General features: G+C 45.8%; 1 protein-coding gene across 1 annotated transcript; it reads left to right on the forward strand.

The window, feature by feature from the left end:
* Positions 1–7466: 7466 nt before the first annotated feature.
* On the forward strand, positions 7467–17183 carry LOC126531277 (uncharacterized). Its single transcript, XM_050178733.3, has 3 exons — positions 7467–7802; positions 11686–12662; positions 14864–17183. Exons 1-3 carry the CDS (start codon positions 7672–7674, stop codon positions 15427–15429), a joined length of 1674 nt encoding a protein of 557 aa, XP_050034690.2. The 5' UTR covers positions 7467–7671; the 3' UTR covers positions 15430–17183.
* The last annotated feature ends 85 nt before the right edge of the window (positions 17184–17268 follow it).

A 17268-nucleotide genomic window follows, 5' to 3' on the forward strand; every position in this document is an offset into this window, starting at 1 on the left:
CACAATGCTATATACGACTCAGAATTCACTACACGAGGCTGTGTTGCTGTCCAATCACTGACCGTAAAATTGGCAAAAGAGATTGCGTCGTCCATATTGTCAGATATAATTCGCAGTTTTATGTTATTTCTGCTCCTGCGTACATTGAATCCGTTTGATGAATTTTGTACTTGGCCAAAAAACCAATCCTAGTTTCGCTTTTCTATCATCAGCCTGCCTTCGCAACTGAGAACTTATTTATTCTCGCTGATCATATAAACACGCACAGCTTTCATGCAATAAAACTTGGTGCTGGGCTAGTTGGTGATGCATTCTTTAAAACTGATGGTAGCGCTAAAAGGACGCACACAAGATGAAAAGACGACACGACGACGAGGAAACGCTACTGACAACTGGTTTATTTTTCGAAAAAGTTCTATATTTAAAAGAATCACAACACATGCGCACAACCGAACTGCACCAGCCTTCTTTATCGCAATATCGAAAACATGCACGCGAAGTGAAATGATAAAACATTCGAGCACCAAGAGGTGAACACATGACCAATTGAAGACAGCCATACGTTACGGTTTTTCAAATCTCCCCAGAAGTGTGCGCTCAGCCGAGTACAAATTTATTGAAGCATCGCTGATGCACAGACCCTCCTTCTTTTGTATGTGGAAAGCTTCCAGCAACACTCTAGCTTTAGAGCTTGCACTTCTACCCAGAACCTTTGCTTCTTTAAACCGTGGCACGCACTCGCAAACCATCACATGCGAAACTAAATTCGCAAGTTTGTCTTGTTTTGTTAAGTTTTGAGAGTGTTCCCTTAAGCGGTCATTGAGGCAACGCCCTGTCTGCCCGATATAGCACTTGCCGCAGGACAGGGGAATAAAGTATACCACTCCTAGGGCACACCTGACGAAGGTGTCTTCATGCTGCTTTTTGCAACCGCGTTGACCTTCACCGCAGATGCGGGGGCACAGCCTCGCCAACTTGTTTGGCGCAGAAAACACAAGCGGCACGTTGTGCCTGTTGGCCACCTTTTTGAGGTTGTGTGAAACCTTATGAATGTAAGGCATCACCTCAGGTTTGGTCTTCACGCGTTCAGGTGCAGCCTTCATTCGTCGGGGGCCAAATTTCTTGAGGAGGGTTTCAGCGACAGCTACGAGGACCGAGCAAGGGAAGCCTGCGGCCAATAGCCTGCGAACCTGATAGTCAAAGCTAAAAAGCATTTCGTGCGGGCACGACTTTTGAAGCGCCGATTCCATGCAGAGCGATGCAATTGCTCTTTTCACGGTCTTTGAATGAGAAGATTCATAGGGCAAAAGTTCTTTCTTTGCACGTGGGAAATACGCCCAACAGGTGTGTCCCTTAGTTATCCTCAGCCTGAGGTCTAAAAAACGTATCTCGCCATTTTGCGGAAGTTCATGGGTAAAAGCCAGGCCTTTACCATGGTCATTAAAGGTAATTAAGACCTGTCGTACAGAATCTTCAAAAGAAAAGTCATTACGATCTTTTAAAAAGATCAAAAAGTCGTCGACAAACCTAAAAACTTTTAAAACCGGGCCTCCAATAAAATCTCGATCCAAAAGGCGATCAACATGAGCTAAAAAGATGTCGCACAAGATAGGTGCAACACAGGACCCTATACAAATGCCATTGCGCTGCAGAAAAGGCTGCTTGTCAAAAAGGATAAAAGTGACACTCAGATAAAATTCTAAAAGCTTTAAAAAATCATCAAGAGACACACCTGCTGTGGACTGAAAAGAGAGTTCGCCTGAATATTCGACAGCCTCCTTCACAGCAACTAAGAGTTCAGGTTGAGGGACGGAATAAAATAAATCCTCAACATCCACAGAGAAAGCATAACCGACACGGCGGTTATTCTGGAGAAAGTTTGTAACTTCTTGGGATTTTTTGGTCAGGAAGGGATCGTTCACTTTAATCGACTTAAGCTTACTTAGTAGAAAGCGGCTGACACATTGCTGCCAGGTTCCGTTCTCACTAATAATGGTCCTAAAAGGGATGCCAGGTTTGTGAGTTTTTGCTGTGAAAAAAGCATTCAAGGAGTTACCTCTGCAATTGGAGATATCATTGCCTAATTTTGTCAGGTTCAACTCTTTACAGAAGTTCGTGAACCTGGTTTTTACACGCACGTCGCTCTTCTTCACTCGCGCAAAGTTCTTCTCTACTGCTTGCAAGGCTTTTTCCTTGTACATGCCCGCTTGCATGACGACGAAGCCTCCGTCTTTGTCCGCTTGTAAAAGAGAGAGCTTGTGTTCCTTGAAATATGCGACAATCCCGTCTAACGCACGTCTCGAGGTACGACTGGCCGTGTTGGGAACAAACTTTGCGATGCTGTCTACTCCCTCAAGAAGGCACCTCTCACGGTCTTCTCCTTTGACCTTCTGGGCGATGTTTCTATTGGTAGCGAGCAGGTCGTGCACTGGCACAAATGAATCAACAGCGTATTTTGGCCCTTTTTGCAAAACTTGCTCAACCTTCTCGGGAATCGTGACATCCCCTACAACCACAACTGCCTTCTTGGGAGCACGCTCATTCCTTGCAACATTACTGAGAAGGTGCTTAAGTAAGAAGGACCAATTTACCTCTGTGATTTGAGCAGCCTGGGACTTGAAGGTGCGATACATCCGTGCAGCGAGCCACTCTGGGTATTGGGTATTGCAGGCCAGGTGTAGCCAGTCTTGGAAGAGCCTTACTTGGCGCCAGATCTCTGCTCTGAGAATCTTGCACAGTCTTTTAACATGGGCCCAGGAAGGCTTGATCGGGCCGAAGAGCGCGACAACTTCATTCGGGATCCAGCCTTTCCGAAGGCAGAAGGCTAGGCGTCGTGCGCGGCAAGTGGCATTGACGATGTGACTCAGAAGAAGGTTGATGAACGAGGGTGACGTGACGTGAGACGCCGAAGGAGAAAACACACAAAAAGATGGGCCCACTGTACTAGAAATATACTTCAATAAAACTTGGTGCTGGGCTAGTTGGTGATGCATTCTTTAAAACTGATGGTAGCGCTAAAAGGACGGACACAAGATGAAAAGACGACACGACGACGAGGAAACGCTACTGACAACTGGTTTATTTTTCGAAAAAGTTCTATATTTAAAAGAATCACAACACATGCGCACAACCGAACTGCACCAGCCTTCTTTATCGCAATATCGAAAACATGCACGCGAAGTGAAATGATAAAACATTCGAGCACCAAGAGGTGAACACATGACCAATTGAAGACAGCCATACGTTACGGTTTTTCAAATCTCCCCAGAAGTGTGCGCTCAGCCGAGTACAAATTTATTGAAGCATCGCTGATGCACAGACCCTCCTTCTTTTGTATGTGGAAAGCTTCCAGCAACACTCTAGCTTTAGAGCTTGCACTTCTACCCAGAACCTTTGCTTCTTTAAACCGTGGCACGCACTCGCAAACCATCACATGCGAAACTAAATTCGCAAGTTTGTCTTGTTTTGTTAAGTTTTGAGAGTGTTCCCTTAAGCGGTCATTGAGGCAACGCCCTGTCTGCCCGATATAGCACTTGCCGCAGGACAGGGGAATAAAGTATACCACTCCTAGGGCACACCTGCTATATCGGGCAGACAGGGCGTTGCCTCAATGACCGCTTAAGGGAACACTCTCAAAACTTAACAAAACAAGACAAACTTGCGAATTTAGTTTCGCATGTGATGGTTTGCGAGTGCGTGCCACGGTTTAAAGAAGCAAAGGTTCTGGGTAGAAGTGCAAGCTCTAAAGCTAGAGTGTTGCTGGAAGCTTTCCACATACAAAAGAAGGAGGGTCTGTGCATCAGCGATGCTTCAATAAATTTGTACTCGGCTGAGCGCACACTTCTGGGGAGATTTGAAAAACCGTAACGTATGGCTGTCTTCAATTGGTCATGTGTTCACCTCTTGGTGCTCGAATGTTTTATCATTTCACTTCGCGTGCATGTTTTCGATATTGCGATAAAGAAGGCTGGTGCAGTTCGGTTGTGCGCATGTGTTGTGATTCTTTTAAATATAGAACTTTTTCGAAAAATAAACCAGTTGTCAGTAGCGTTTCCTCGTCGTCGTGTCGTCTTTTCATCTTGTGTCCGTCCTTTTAGCGCTACCATCAGTTTTAAAGAAAGCTTTCATGCATCTAGCTTGATTCTCACGCGGAGACTCTTCAATGTGCCGGGCATCCATTGGCCTTCACTTTCCTGTCATTGCTTAGGTAGCAAACAGGTTCATTTATTATTTGTCTTTCTAGTTCAAACAAGTAGTCTAAATGCACTACAAGACAAAACGCACTACTTGACCTGGTGTCTATTATTAATGTAGACATTGTTGATAATCTACCTGAGCGCGAAGTAATTGATGGAATTTCCGACCATACAGTTGTTTGTTTCACTCGCTTATCTAGTCTCCAAGCCGCGCATGGAAATCCAAACTCCTTTGCAGTTGAATCGCCATGACGACACTTCTATTATTCGTTGTACCCGAAAACTTCGCGCCGTTAACGCAATTAACTGAGTTTGCACAGTACGTTGCTCATCAGTAAGACCTAGGCAAAAAAAGTTGATGCTCTCTTTACCCACTTCACTAAAGCTTTCGGTTCAGTACCTCATTCTCACCTTTTGCAAATAGTAAATGTGATTCTGAAGAATTCCCATCTGGTTGGCAGGATTGCTGGTTTTCTTTGTGATGGATAACAGTACATCGACTTCAATTCCACCAAGTCATCAGCATTAAAAGTATGTTCTGGGGTCTCTCAAGGATCAGTCAGCCCTTGGCCTTTTATTGTTTGGTTTATATCAATGATCTGCCAAATAACGTTTCTTCTAGGATTGATCTTTACTCAGACGATTGGGTTTTATTTGGTATAATTCATTCTCCGGTTGACCATAAGCGATTGAACGATTCACTTACATCTATCTGTACTTGATCCGAGATTTAGAAAATCAACATTAGGTCCAAGGAAGTGGTGGTTTTGTCACTTACGAAAACAAAGGGCGCCTGCAATTGCAACACATTATTTCGATGGATTATATTTAAAAGAAGTTTCACATGCAGTATAAATATATTGGCATGATATTTACTCATGATGTCTCATATTCTACACATATTGATTCAACATGTCCTAAGGCCTCTAAACAACTTGGATACTTGCGTCACACTTTACGCAATGCTTCAAAGGAAAAACAATTCTTGACATAGAACTCTCGTTTGCCCCATTATTCATTATGCCGCTACGGTGTGTTCACCTCATAGTCAGTCTAATGTTATCCAACTCAATAGAGTCCCGAAAAAAGGTGCCCGTTTCACTTTTCGGTGGTATGGCCGTCATTTTCAACCATGTCTGCGTTCCCTGAGCTAAACATAAGGTCGGTTTCCTTAAGTCGTGAAGGGGAGTCGTTAAAATTTTGACACACCATAATAAACAAGAAATATATCTTATCGCTCTTCAAATGTAGCCCGCTTATCTTTCGCCAAGCCATCTTCCAAACATAACGGTCATGAACTTAGATTCATTTTTATGCCCGTACAGGTGCTTTAAAGTGTGATCTCTGTTCTCGCTTTATTGAACCATGTAATTGTAGAGCTGGCTACATTCGTTCACTCCCCATAAATGAATTTGAATGTACTCTTCTCGAAAACGAATGTCAATCTGCTTAGTTCGGTTTCTCTGCGTCATTTCAATAAGGACCTATTACTTCGCTGTTTCGTTGCTTTTTGTATTGAAAGTGCGTTTTTCTAGTCTTTTTACCACTGCAGTAATATATATGAATAACGCTAATATTGAAAGAGTTATTGCTCTAATTCGTTTCTTTTTTTTTTTTTTTTTTTTTGCTGACTACTCTAGTAAGCCACTCCTGCTATAGGCCTTTCTTTATGGGGCTGCAGTATGCACAAATACAATTAAAATAAATATGCAGAACTTACTAGGCTCGCGAGCATACACCGTCCAGAACCATGATGTCACAGTGGACTGGTGCGGCAATTTCAAGTCTCCCTGATTTGTATATCGAACCTCTTCTCATGGTAAGAGTGGGTTTTAATTTTGGTGTTGTAGAAGGATAATGTACTGATGCAGCTCAAGTTATCTTTTTCTCTCACTCTTTTAGTGCCCTTTTAAATGACACTGCCTTATCGCAACAAGCTGCTAAATCGGTATATATTACCGAGATTGATTAATTAATGAATCGATTAAGTTTTATTTATTTATTTATAAATACACCACAGGTTTCAATAGGGACATTGAGTGATGTGGGAGGAAGTACAACAAAATTACATAAAGTATAAGCAGGAACAAATGAACTTTGTTAATGATTATAAAAAAGTTTAATACTACTTAACACACAACGTTATAAGAAGTGAGTGTACAAATTCTCGCGGAATGTTTCACGGTTAGTGATGGAGACCAGCCTATCAGGAAGATCATTCCAGAGAGCAGTGGCTTGTGGTAACGCTGAAGAATTAAAGGCTTTGGTTTTACCGAAAATTCGCTTGAGGGTGAGGTGATTATGAAGACTCCTAGAAGTACGCAGGGGGGTTACAAAGGGCAATTCGTGTCGTGTTGTGCCGTGAATGTATGTTGCTAATGCTAGCTCAAAGAAAAATTTCGATAAGGGGGGGGGGGGGGCGGCGGGAACGGGTCCGGATAAAGTATTGTAATCTACCGGTGTGTGATCGATAATCAGATCTCTTAGTTATAAAAATAGCTTATATATATATATATATATATATATATATATATATATATATATATATATATATATATATATGAGGGTCAGGGAACGAATATGTTGTTCTTGGCGACTTCTTTAAATTGTATATCATCAGAAGTACCTCGTTCCTTCGCAACATTAGCTCAAACCATCATCGCCCTCCAAGTTCTCTATATATAACCCGACTATAGTACATCCCCTTAATGGGAGGCTTCATTACGTTGCGGCGCTTTTCTATAGGGAATCTTCGGCATCCAATGAACAAGCTGTATACGCGATTCTTTATCTTTACATGTTTCTGCCTTATGTCAGCTGTCGATGGGCGCGTAAACACTACCGCACTGCAGCAGTATTGTGTGCGCGTATTCATAACAACTCCCCTTCTCACATGGTAATCTTTCTTGTTTTTCCTGCCTTCCACCGCGTAGGTTACAGGCAGGCTTACTCTGTAAGGGTCTGGTTAACGTTTCTCCCTCTTGAAACACACACACACACACACACACACACACACACACACACACACACACACACACACACACACACACACACACACACACACACACACACACACACACACACACACACACACACACACACACACACACACACACACACACACACACACACACACACACACACACACACACACACGGGCGCGCGCGCACGCACGCACCGTCAAATCCCATCACGGAGGGGCAACCCCCCGCTGCTCGTCGACGACGGTTCCCCCTCACCACGGGCGCACGCACACTGTCGGGGTCGCCCGGTCCGAGCGGTTCAAACGGCTCAAACACTTCGAACGGCGGCGTCGGCGGCAGCAGAGCGCGGAGCTTCTGTGCCGGTCTTTCGCCTTTCTTCTCCCAATGCTGATGGATCCCAGTCCATCGTCGTTGCCGTTGTCGCACGGATTATTGTCATCGCACGCACTCGGATCCCGCTCGCTGGTGGCTGCGCTGGCTCGAAGTGCAGGATGCCCTCTGCACTGGACGCGCACTTCAACAAATACAACCGGCGGCTCTTGGCCTCTCGCCCGGTCATCGTCTCGCGGCTGTCGGACAAGTCGACGCGGCGTGTTTCCTTTCCCTCTTCACTGACGTTGAGGTGAGAGACTTTTGAGTCCTGCATGCGTCATTGTTTCGTTGAACTGCCTAATTACAACCTGTTTATTTTATTCGATTATTTACCATTAACTCCTAGCTCTAATGCCCAACTGTCAGCCTGGTGCGGGGTTCGAATGCGTCAAAGCGGTTTAGGGTCCGGAGTCTCATGGGGAACCAGCCGGATTGGAATAATGTCTTGACTGATATACGCAATTTCTCAATAAGAAAGGCAGGTCTAGATTCAAGTCAGTCATAGCTCGCAGAACTCATTTCTCGTCGGAAGGCGATTTCTTTAATAACCCTCGGGACGCATTCGTTCGCGGGGCTTACTTGGCGCAGCCGTAGTAAGTGAGCTACTGTTAAAATATAGTTACAAGTGTTGCAGCCTCTGTAAAGGACTAAGCAATATTAACTGATAGTTGTTAGGATGCCGTTTGCTTGGAGCATTATTCGGCCGCTGGCCGAGTACCTAACTCTTCGTAGGGGCCTTTGTTTACGAAAAACGGGCTATTATGAAGATTTCGATGAAAGGGTTTATTCACTAAGAGCGCAAAACGCACTACTGTGCACATAGATAAGATTCAAGACAAAGTTTGCTTCGAAGCTTCACAACTTGGGGGCATTTTCGTGTGAAGTCACGTAGATAATGCTTAGTCGCCAATTTGCTCTGCGGTTTATCAGCGTACTAATGAACGTTTTACTGTATGGTGTTCTGTTTCACCTTTCCCGTTGGAAACTAACAGGCACATTCAACATCGCTCTCGCGCCAAGTTCGATATCTTGCCATTGACAAAGGGCAAGTATACCTTTACCCTCGTACATTAAAGGGAAGCGATTACTTCTGTTGTGTTTACATTGAGAACCTTGGCCAATATACCTCGTGGGTACGTGTCATATGTTAAAGGCTACAACCACAGCAACAATCACAACTTCGTTCACCTCTCGTTCATGACATGCAGGTACATATGCAGCCGAACATGGCATTTTCGAAGAGGTGACTGTAGCAGCATATGTTTTCCCGCTGCATTCAGCTAATTTGGATATCACCCTCTCATACTCATGCGCTGTTGGCATGGCAAAATGGAACTCGAAAACACTGTCAGACCATTCACATTTCACCTATAGACAGTGGCACGAAACTTTGCAATTGCCATGTTGCGCCAACCATACCATGCAACTTTCGAGAGGATATCGCCATGAAGAGGTTCGCGACAGACGAGAAAGAAGAAGTAACCCTGTGTATTTGATTATGTTCAGGGCCTATAATAAACGCGATCGCTATGTGCCAGTGAGAATAAGAGCCGAAAAAATTATTGATGAAATAAGCTTTTCTTTCACAAATTCCACGCAATGCGAAGAAATTACATTCGCTTGAATGTACATTGTGTCCGTATAGCTTACCATTCCGAGAAAAAAATTACATATTGAAAGCTGAGGAACGGACATAGAGGAGTATACTATACGCGTATGAACCCTTGTCTGGAAGGAGAACAAGCAGGGTGCTGTAAGTGCAGTTCTCGCATAAAAGCAAGATTTTTTTTTATTGTTTTAATGTTGACAAAGAAAAAGAACCAATTAACCGGAATGAGCCGTTGGGCTACTCACGCTGTGCTTGTGACGTTCTGAAAAAAGTTCGTAAAGCCTACTGTCATGTGTTACTTATACGTTCCCCGATTGACGTTTCGCACCACCGCACAACGCACCGTTCGAAACGTCTCAACGAACATAAACGCCAACGAACGTGAACAGCATCTAGTGACTGAAGTGGCAACAGGCCGCTAACTGTGGGCCCTTGTCCGGAACATTACAGCAGACGCCGTGCCGCTGGGCCCGTGGGCGTCAGTACGGACCAGATGGCGACGAGGTGGAGAGGGCCAAGCGTCCGTCGCACGTCTCCGCTCCGCTAGCTCCAGCTGCGGCTTCCGGATGCTAAGCACACGCCGGCCGAAACTGCGCTCTCTCGTCGAGCTGTTGACCCTCGCTTGAGATGGGATGACCTCCGCTACGCCCGCCACAGCTCCAACGTGCGCCACCCGACACACACACACACACACACACACACACACACACACACACACACACACACACACACACACACACACACACACACACACACACACACACACACACACACACACACACACACACACACACGCACGCACGCGCGCGCGCACCGGTCCACTCTTGTCCTGCCTGCTACGTTTTGTTGGGGGCTGGCTCGGCAATCCAGCGGCACTTATACCACAGGGAGAGGAGGTCGGGCACGGCGCGCCGCCTGCCCCTTGGACGAACTCTACTTCGGGGATGGGTGGGTGGGCGATAAACGGCGTACTTGAGGAGCGATTCTCGGCGCTGCTGGGTCGCTGCGCGTAAGCTGTGCGTTCTCATGGCAGCGGGCTCTGCCCATTCCGAAAGAATGTTGCTTGCGTTATAGCTCCGGATGGCGAGCATCAGAGTGTCGCAACGCCGGCTGGCGTTTTCGGCTTTATAGGATGCCATGGTTCGTGAGTTCATGGTGCACGTGCTTGTTATTTAAACTCTAAGGAATTATTTCTACAGTGCGAACGCGGTGCGAGATCCGCCAAGAATATAGCTTTAACAGGCACAAGGAAACATGCCGACTGAGTGAAACCAATACACCGTAAGCAAAGCGGCGTGTTTTTTTATGGTCTGTAGGTGCTGCGGTAAAATTACTGCTTCATCTTGCCCTGCTCCTAAAGAGAACGCACTTAGAATGATTTAGCTGTAAAAGAGCATTCAGCTGTACTTCGCATATGTTCAGTTGAGCCTGATAAACATGCGTGTAATGGACTTTCTCATTTATGCTAATAATCCATCTAAAGTACTGTCATATTAATAGATTTCAAGCGAGGTGCAAGTGTCTTCTTTTGCGTGACAGCTCGAAACGGAAGCTTTGATATGTCATAGAGGGTACGCATGAACGTCATTGAGGCCGCCATATTGTTCTACAGCCGGCATGGTGGAAAACTGCGCTTCACGTCGATCCGCTTGTCTCTAGTAGCACAGCGGAAAATGTGAATAAGGGAACAATATACCGAATTGACGTCACGTGAGTACTCATAAAAAGGGAGTGTCAAGTGACGGATGGAAAATACTTTGGGTGGTGCATTTTGCGACGTACTGCAGAGGCGCTTTAGTTTTTAGTCTGTCGTTGCTGTTAAATGTGTTGTTGATGGCTTGTGGACTCGCCATCGCGATTCTACGCGACCCATGATGAGGAACAACACGAAATCAAGTCTAGTACTTTATAGCGAGTCAACAAAAGATAACAATAGCATATGATAGAGGGCAAAACATAACAGAAGGCAGCATACAGTCATTATCTAAACAACGCTAATCTGTGTATCGCGACGGACTCTTGCGTTTTAAAATAGGAGCCTGTTCGTAATTAAAAGTATGCGAACCGCTGAGGTACCTTCGTCAGTGGCCGCCACATTTCACGTATGACCTAATTGCGACTGAGTGTCAGCAAGCATTGACGCATGCTTCTCATTCCACGCAATAAAGACAGAAGTGTCTGCGACAGTGTATGCACGTTAGGGAGTAAATACTTGGAACGGCACATTTCGGCTGAGATTCTAAGCGCTGTCATAGCGCAACGCCAAATCAACTCATTGAAGCCGCGGGACTCGAGACCGAAAATATGCGACAAACACATACAAATACGATTTGGTTCCCATCTAGTGGTGTCAAGGAATGTTTGCCTACGAAACGTCACGGCAAGCACTGTGTGTTTACTCACTTTCGCTCAATGGTGTTGTCATGTTACTGTATTTGAGGAGCGGAGATCGACATTAGAATTTCTGGTAGTTCGTGATGGCGCCGCTTGTTTCTGAGAGTTACTTGCTTTTTTGCTTTTACAGCCTCTACATAACCACATGCATTATCCTATCCGTCGCTGGCGCCAACTCGGCGGACGTGGCGCCAAACCTCTGCCGCCTCATGGACCAGCCTCTGTACTGCCGCTGCAACGTTGAGGACTTCGCGGACGACGCCACGGACGTGCTCTGCTACGTCACCAGGCCGATAACGCCGGACCACGCTGTGTTCCATTCTTTTCAAGGTCACGCATCCGTCGTTTCATTGGCCTTCAACGCGTTCAACCTCAAGCACAAACTGTCTTTCGTGCCCTCTGGCGCCCTGAGACACTGTTCTCGGCTGGAGCGACTGAAGTTCACACAGTCAGACTTGGGCGCACTGAAGACACATTCTTTCTACAACCTCGCCAGGCTAGCATGGCTTTCACTGGATTCGAACGCCATAACGATCCTGGAGAAAGAATGTATCGCCGACCTGCCGCGTCTAAAGAGGCTCGAACTTGGTGACAACAGGTTGACTGCTGTTCCAGCCGGATCTTTCCGTAGTCTTCCGGCTCTAACGCATGTCTTTCTCGAGCGAAACGGGATCAGGAACATCGAGGACTGTGCCTTCGAGGAGTTTTCCAACGTCAGAGAACTGGACCTGAGCGACAACGTCATCGAGAGCCTCACTGAGCAAACATTCAAGGGCCTTTCGCGGGCGATACGGCTTGATTTGTTTCGCAACAAGATCAAAAGGCTCGGAGCGCGGGTGTTCGGCGCGATGCCCATGCTCGTCGAGCTCGACCTCAAGTACAACGGCGTTGCCGAGGTGGACCCGTTGGCTTTCGACGGCCTGCCGCAACTGAACATCATCTACTTGGCGTACAACCGGCTTCGCACCCTTCCCGCCCAGTTGTTCATGGGTGCTCCCAGCCTGCTCAGTGTAGACCTCTCGCAGAACGAGCTGCTCACGCTTACTTGGAGGACTGTTCAAGACTTGAGAAAGATCGACGCCGAGTCCTTCCACATGGGCCTCGTGGGTAAGCATGCTCGGTGGCATCTCGAACGCATTTGAGGATTGCTATACTGTCAGCAGTTTCAATTAAATGTCAGCAGAAAGAAAATTGTAAAATACTTAAGTGTAAGCTTAGGAAATGAAAATCTGGCTTACTATAGTAGACTTCGTGCGCTCACGTTAAATGTGACATAGGTAGGCTCGTTTGATTGTTTAGCTCCGGTATTAACATGTAGGAATGAATGCTGCAAAACTGACATTAACCTGTTCTCGATCGCTATTATTATTATTATTATTATTATTATTATTATTATTATTATTATTATTATTATTATTATTATTATTATTATTATTTGATATGAAAACGTATGTACGATGGAGAGAAAGGGAAGAAGTTCGGCAGCATGTTGCACTCCTGTTACACGTGAAGGCGAAAGCCTGCTGCGAGCTTCGGCCTCCTCTCTACGTTGCCGTATTGCATTGTCGCGTTGCTGCTTTCGCAGTTCGGCTTCTTTGGCTCGTTTTCGATGCCTAGCTGCGGCTTCGCGCGCTCGTATTGATCCTTTTCGCGGCGATCCCGTGGGCGCTGCCATGTTTGGTCACGTGGTGACGCGTCCATTGCTTGCCTCAAATGCCTCCATCGCCTCCGCGTCTACAATTGGTGTGTATGATGCCGGTACGGCTTAGCAAGCCTGTGTTTCGGGAGATATCGTAGGCGGTCACTGGGTGGACGACACGAAGCTCTGGCCACAGCTCTAGAGAACATGCAAAAGCGCTTTGGAAGCTGATTAAGCTATGCGCAAACGGCGCGACCAGCGCATATTGGCGCTTGTTTTAAAAGCGAGGCTAAATATGTATTCCAAGTTATCCAGACTTACCGCTCATGAATTGAATCAGGATTAGTGTGTTTTACTTCTCGTTCTTTATTTGGCAAATATTTTGAAGCAGCGGCTTGTCACATTTATGGGCGCTATAACGTAAAACTATTCCAAACTTTTCTATTCCAATTCTGCAATCAGCCATGCGCGATTGGCCAAGAACTTTTTTGGACCACCCCCACTTCACCTGTCTGTCAAGCGACGTCACGAAAACCGCGATAGCTCCTCATCTGATATGACATGTACACATTGATTATGCATGATTTAACCGAACAAAAGAAAAATGGTTATTTCTGATTCGACGCCTTTTCGCCATTAGCCCTCGGCTATTGGTCAAATGTTTTCGGGCTGCACCCACTTCACCTGCATGTCACTGTGCATTCATGTGTGTGTATTCGTGCGCTGTCGTTGAGGCGACGTGCGGCGCGTTGCCGAAAGTGCCATCTCGTTTCTCTAGAACAAACTGCTCCGCGAAAAGGGTCAATAGTGGGGTCATACTCGCGCCAACGACGTTTCTCTTCGACTTTACGTTGCATCCTCTCATCAGGAGAAAGTAGCACTTGCGGTCGAACGCCTTGCTCCCGCCGCTTCGCACGTAGCACCTCGTTGCTCGCGTGGCGAGCATCCTCGGCCATAACGTAATTCCTAAGAGTATATGCAGTGTTTATTGATGGTTCGTGTGCTTGTTTTGAGCTTGTTCTTTATTGAAACGTATGCCGTTCTGTGTGTTGTATTGGTGATTTCAATGAATGTACGCACTGTTCGCTTCACTATGCTGAGAGCTTGTAGCCTCTGATATAAGGGAGTATGAGCCATCTTTGTTTGCTTACAGGGGTATGAACCATTGCATATTTGCTTGCTTGTGGGAGTATGAGCAATTGCTGCTGCTGATATTTTTGTACCCCTCGACTAGACACCGCGTTGTTTAGGTATGAGGCATTGCAAGAAGCCGCTTAAGGCTTTCACCTTAATAAGAGAGAAAGCGGGCTGGAAACTGCTACTGAAGGGGGTATAACGCTTGCCTACTCTTTAGGGAGCATTTGATAGAGACACAGAAGTTGAATAAAAAAGGAAAGGAACTGAATAGGAAAGAAGAAGCAGGGGATGACGGGTCATAAAGACTAAAGTAAAGCAACGACAAAGTATAGAGTGTAGTAGTTGAAACAGAAAAAGAAAACGCGGGTCGCATCAATTACGGAAGAACGTAAATATAACAAGAAGTTGCACAAAGCATGCATATATATATATATATATATATATATATATATATATATATATATATATATATATATATACACGCGAGGTACTCAGTTTAACAGAGTTTAACTCACAGTCACCTTATGCGCAGGGAACCAGTTCATCTGTGATTGTGCTCTGGACTGGGTGCAGCGCCTGGAGAATGCCACGCGAAACGACAAGTTCCGGCGCGAACTGCGAGACATCACTTGCTGCTTCGACGATGGGCCGGCGGCGACGAGTAGCCCGAGCTGTGGAACGAAAGTGGTCGCGCTGAATCTCACGTCGATGCAGTGCCACGAGGAGTTCGAACCGCCAGAGCTGCCACCAGCGCGACGTTATGACACGGACAAGAAATGGACAGAATCTAGAGGCACGCTGGAGGACGCGGACGCCTCCTACGCCGGAAGCAAGATCCGCCGGACGCATCCAGTGTCCGAAGACAAGCGGGAAGACGACGATGACTCTATAAAGCCAGCAGGCAAGGCAGGAGAAGTGACCATCAAGGACGTGGAGGCGGCCTTGAATTACCCGAAGGCTGCTGCGGCCAGCGAAGTTGTGTCCAGGCGCAGTAGCCTGAGGAACTCTGCCGTGCCGGTGTCCCGATGCTGCCTGGAAGACATCGTCTCGCGTCTTTTTCTCTGTGTACTCCTCACGTTTATGAACGGGGTGTTTTGACAAGCACAGCGAAAGTGTCGCCGAAGTGTGACACTGGCTCTGTTACGTGCTTTAAGCAGAGCGAGACCAGACCAGCTTGATATCAGAAAATGTTGAAGGAGCCACCGATAGACGACGCAGGCGCTCAGGGGGATAGCCATTACGGGCGTGGGATAATGAGTTAAGAAATTTCTTACCAGCCAAATCCGATTAGTCGGAGGGGTGCATAAGCCTCCACAAAAAAGAAACAAAGCGCTACGTTCCACATACAAGTACTCGACAATCTAAGTGGTATACCAACTAGTCCTCGATTCTTTTCTGACAGAATCTTACGAACTCTGCGAACAGGGGTTCGCATGCGTAATTTATATTGTTATATTTCGTGATTAAAGTGCGCGATGCTAACGCACTCAGAAAGGCTAGGTATGTGGCATACAAGGTAAAAGTGTCTCACAGTTTATGTTCTCGTTTTCTTGCAGGCTTCTAGGGCTGGTTAATTTTAAAGACCATTTTATTCTGTTCTTGATACAAGCTCAAGGTGGTCTAAATCCGGAAATCTTGGCTGTTCTCGCGCAGCATTTAGGCCTAACGTTCACCTGTTGTCGGCAAATACGTTTGCGAAAGAAGAAAACACAAACATAGGATTCTTCTTACATATGTTTGCAAGATAGCATCGAAGCTATAGATATATGACGACCACCATGGTAACGGCCACAGCTGTTCTTACGTCGCTTGGCCTGGCCCGGTAGTCCCCTGAAGAGATAAAGGGAAATATTAAATCTAGCCTCAGTGACAGATTACGACCATGAAACCCTCCGTGTCAGCATCTCTCTTGTTCCCCTTAAAGTGTCCCAGAAAGAAAAGGGAATCAGCCAGCTCCAGTTCCCAATTTTAAATTGTCATTCTTGCCAAATATTTATTCCTGTTAATGTGTCTCTGAGTTTGTTGGAGGAAGGGTAAACGAACCTGTGGTTTACTAGCCGCAATTATAAAATACGCGACATTGTTTTAGCGGTCCAGAGATACCCAACGGTGGACCGAGCGCAAAGCTAGTATAACGTCTTCTTCAATCAGCTCGTACCCGCTGGGTTAAGCTTGCGGCATACAGACAGCTCCATTTGAAAAAGAAAAAGGCAAACAACAAATCAGTTAAGCTAATTACCACCGTACCTACCCCTGGGAACAACATAGAAGTCTCTTTACCTCGCTGGAACATGGCACATTATTTTTGGAGAGGCTTCAACACTTGACGCATTGAGGAAGTACGTCAATCAATGTGCCCGCAGTGACGAAGCCGTAGTTTATGACCCATTTATGCGCCTGGGTCGCAAGCATGTTGGGCGATAAATCGGCACAGCTACTTTTCAAGTCCGACAAAAACTTCACAGGAAATTCACACCGATAAGCGCAGAAATGCCTCGCCTTTCTTATAATAGAAGTTCGTGGTTATTGAAATCTACTTAAATTGTTCCCAGGTGCAGCCTGTAGCAGCGTCAACAGAACCGTGAATTAGCCGAACGTTGTGTCCTTATTTCACATGATTTCGATTTACACAGTAGCAACCTCAAATTGAACGATTCTTCTTGATCAGCATGAGTCACTCGCTGCAGAAAAGTAAACACACATAATTTTAAGGAGCGTTAAACTAGTCGAGAGACGACAGTGCACTTTACACAAATTGTTCTAGCAAGTGCCACATGCACAATGTAGGTGCTAGAAAAAAAATTAAATTCATTTGATGTGACGGGCTGAATAAAGATACAGAGTGTACTTTAGCGGAGGTCACGATGAAAGGCAAGATTCTGTAAGTACTAAATTTTCCTATTAATTTTCTCTATCAATACCTACACGCGATACAAA

The sequence above is a fragment of the Dermacentor andersoni genome, chromosome 5, assembly GCF_023375885.2.
Source record: "Dermacentor andersoni chromosome 5, qqDerAnde1_hic_scaffold, whole genome shotgun sequence".
NCBI lineage: Eukaryota > Metazoa > Arthropoda > Arachnida > Ixodida > Ixodidae > Dermacentor > Dermacentor andersoni.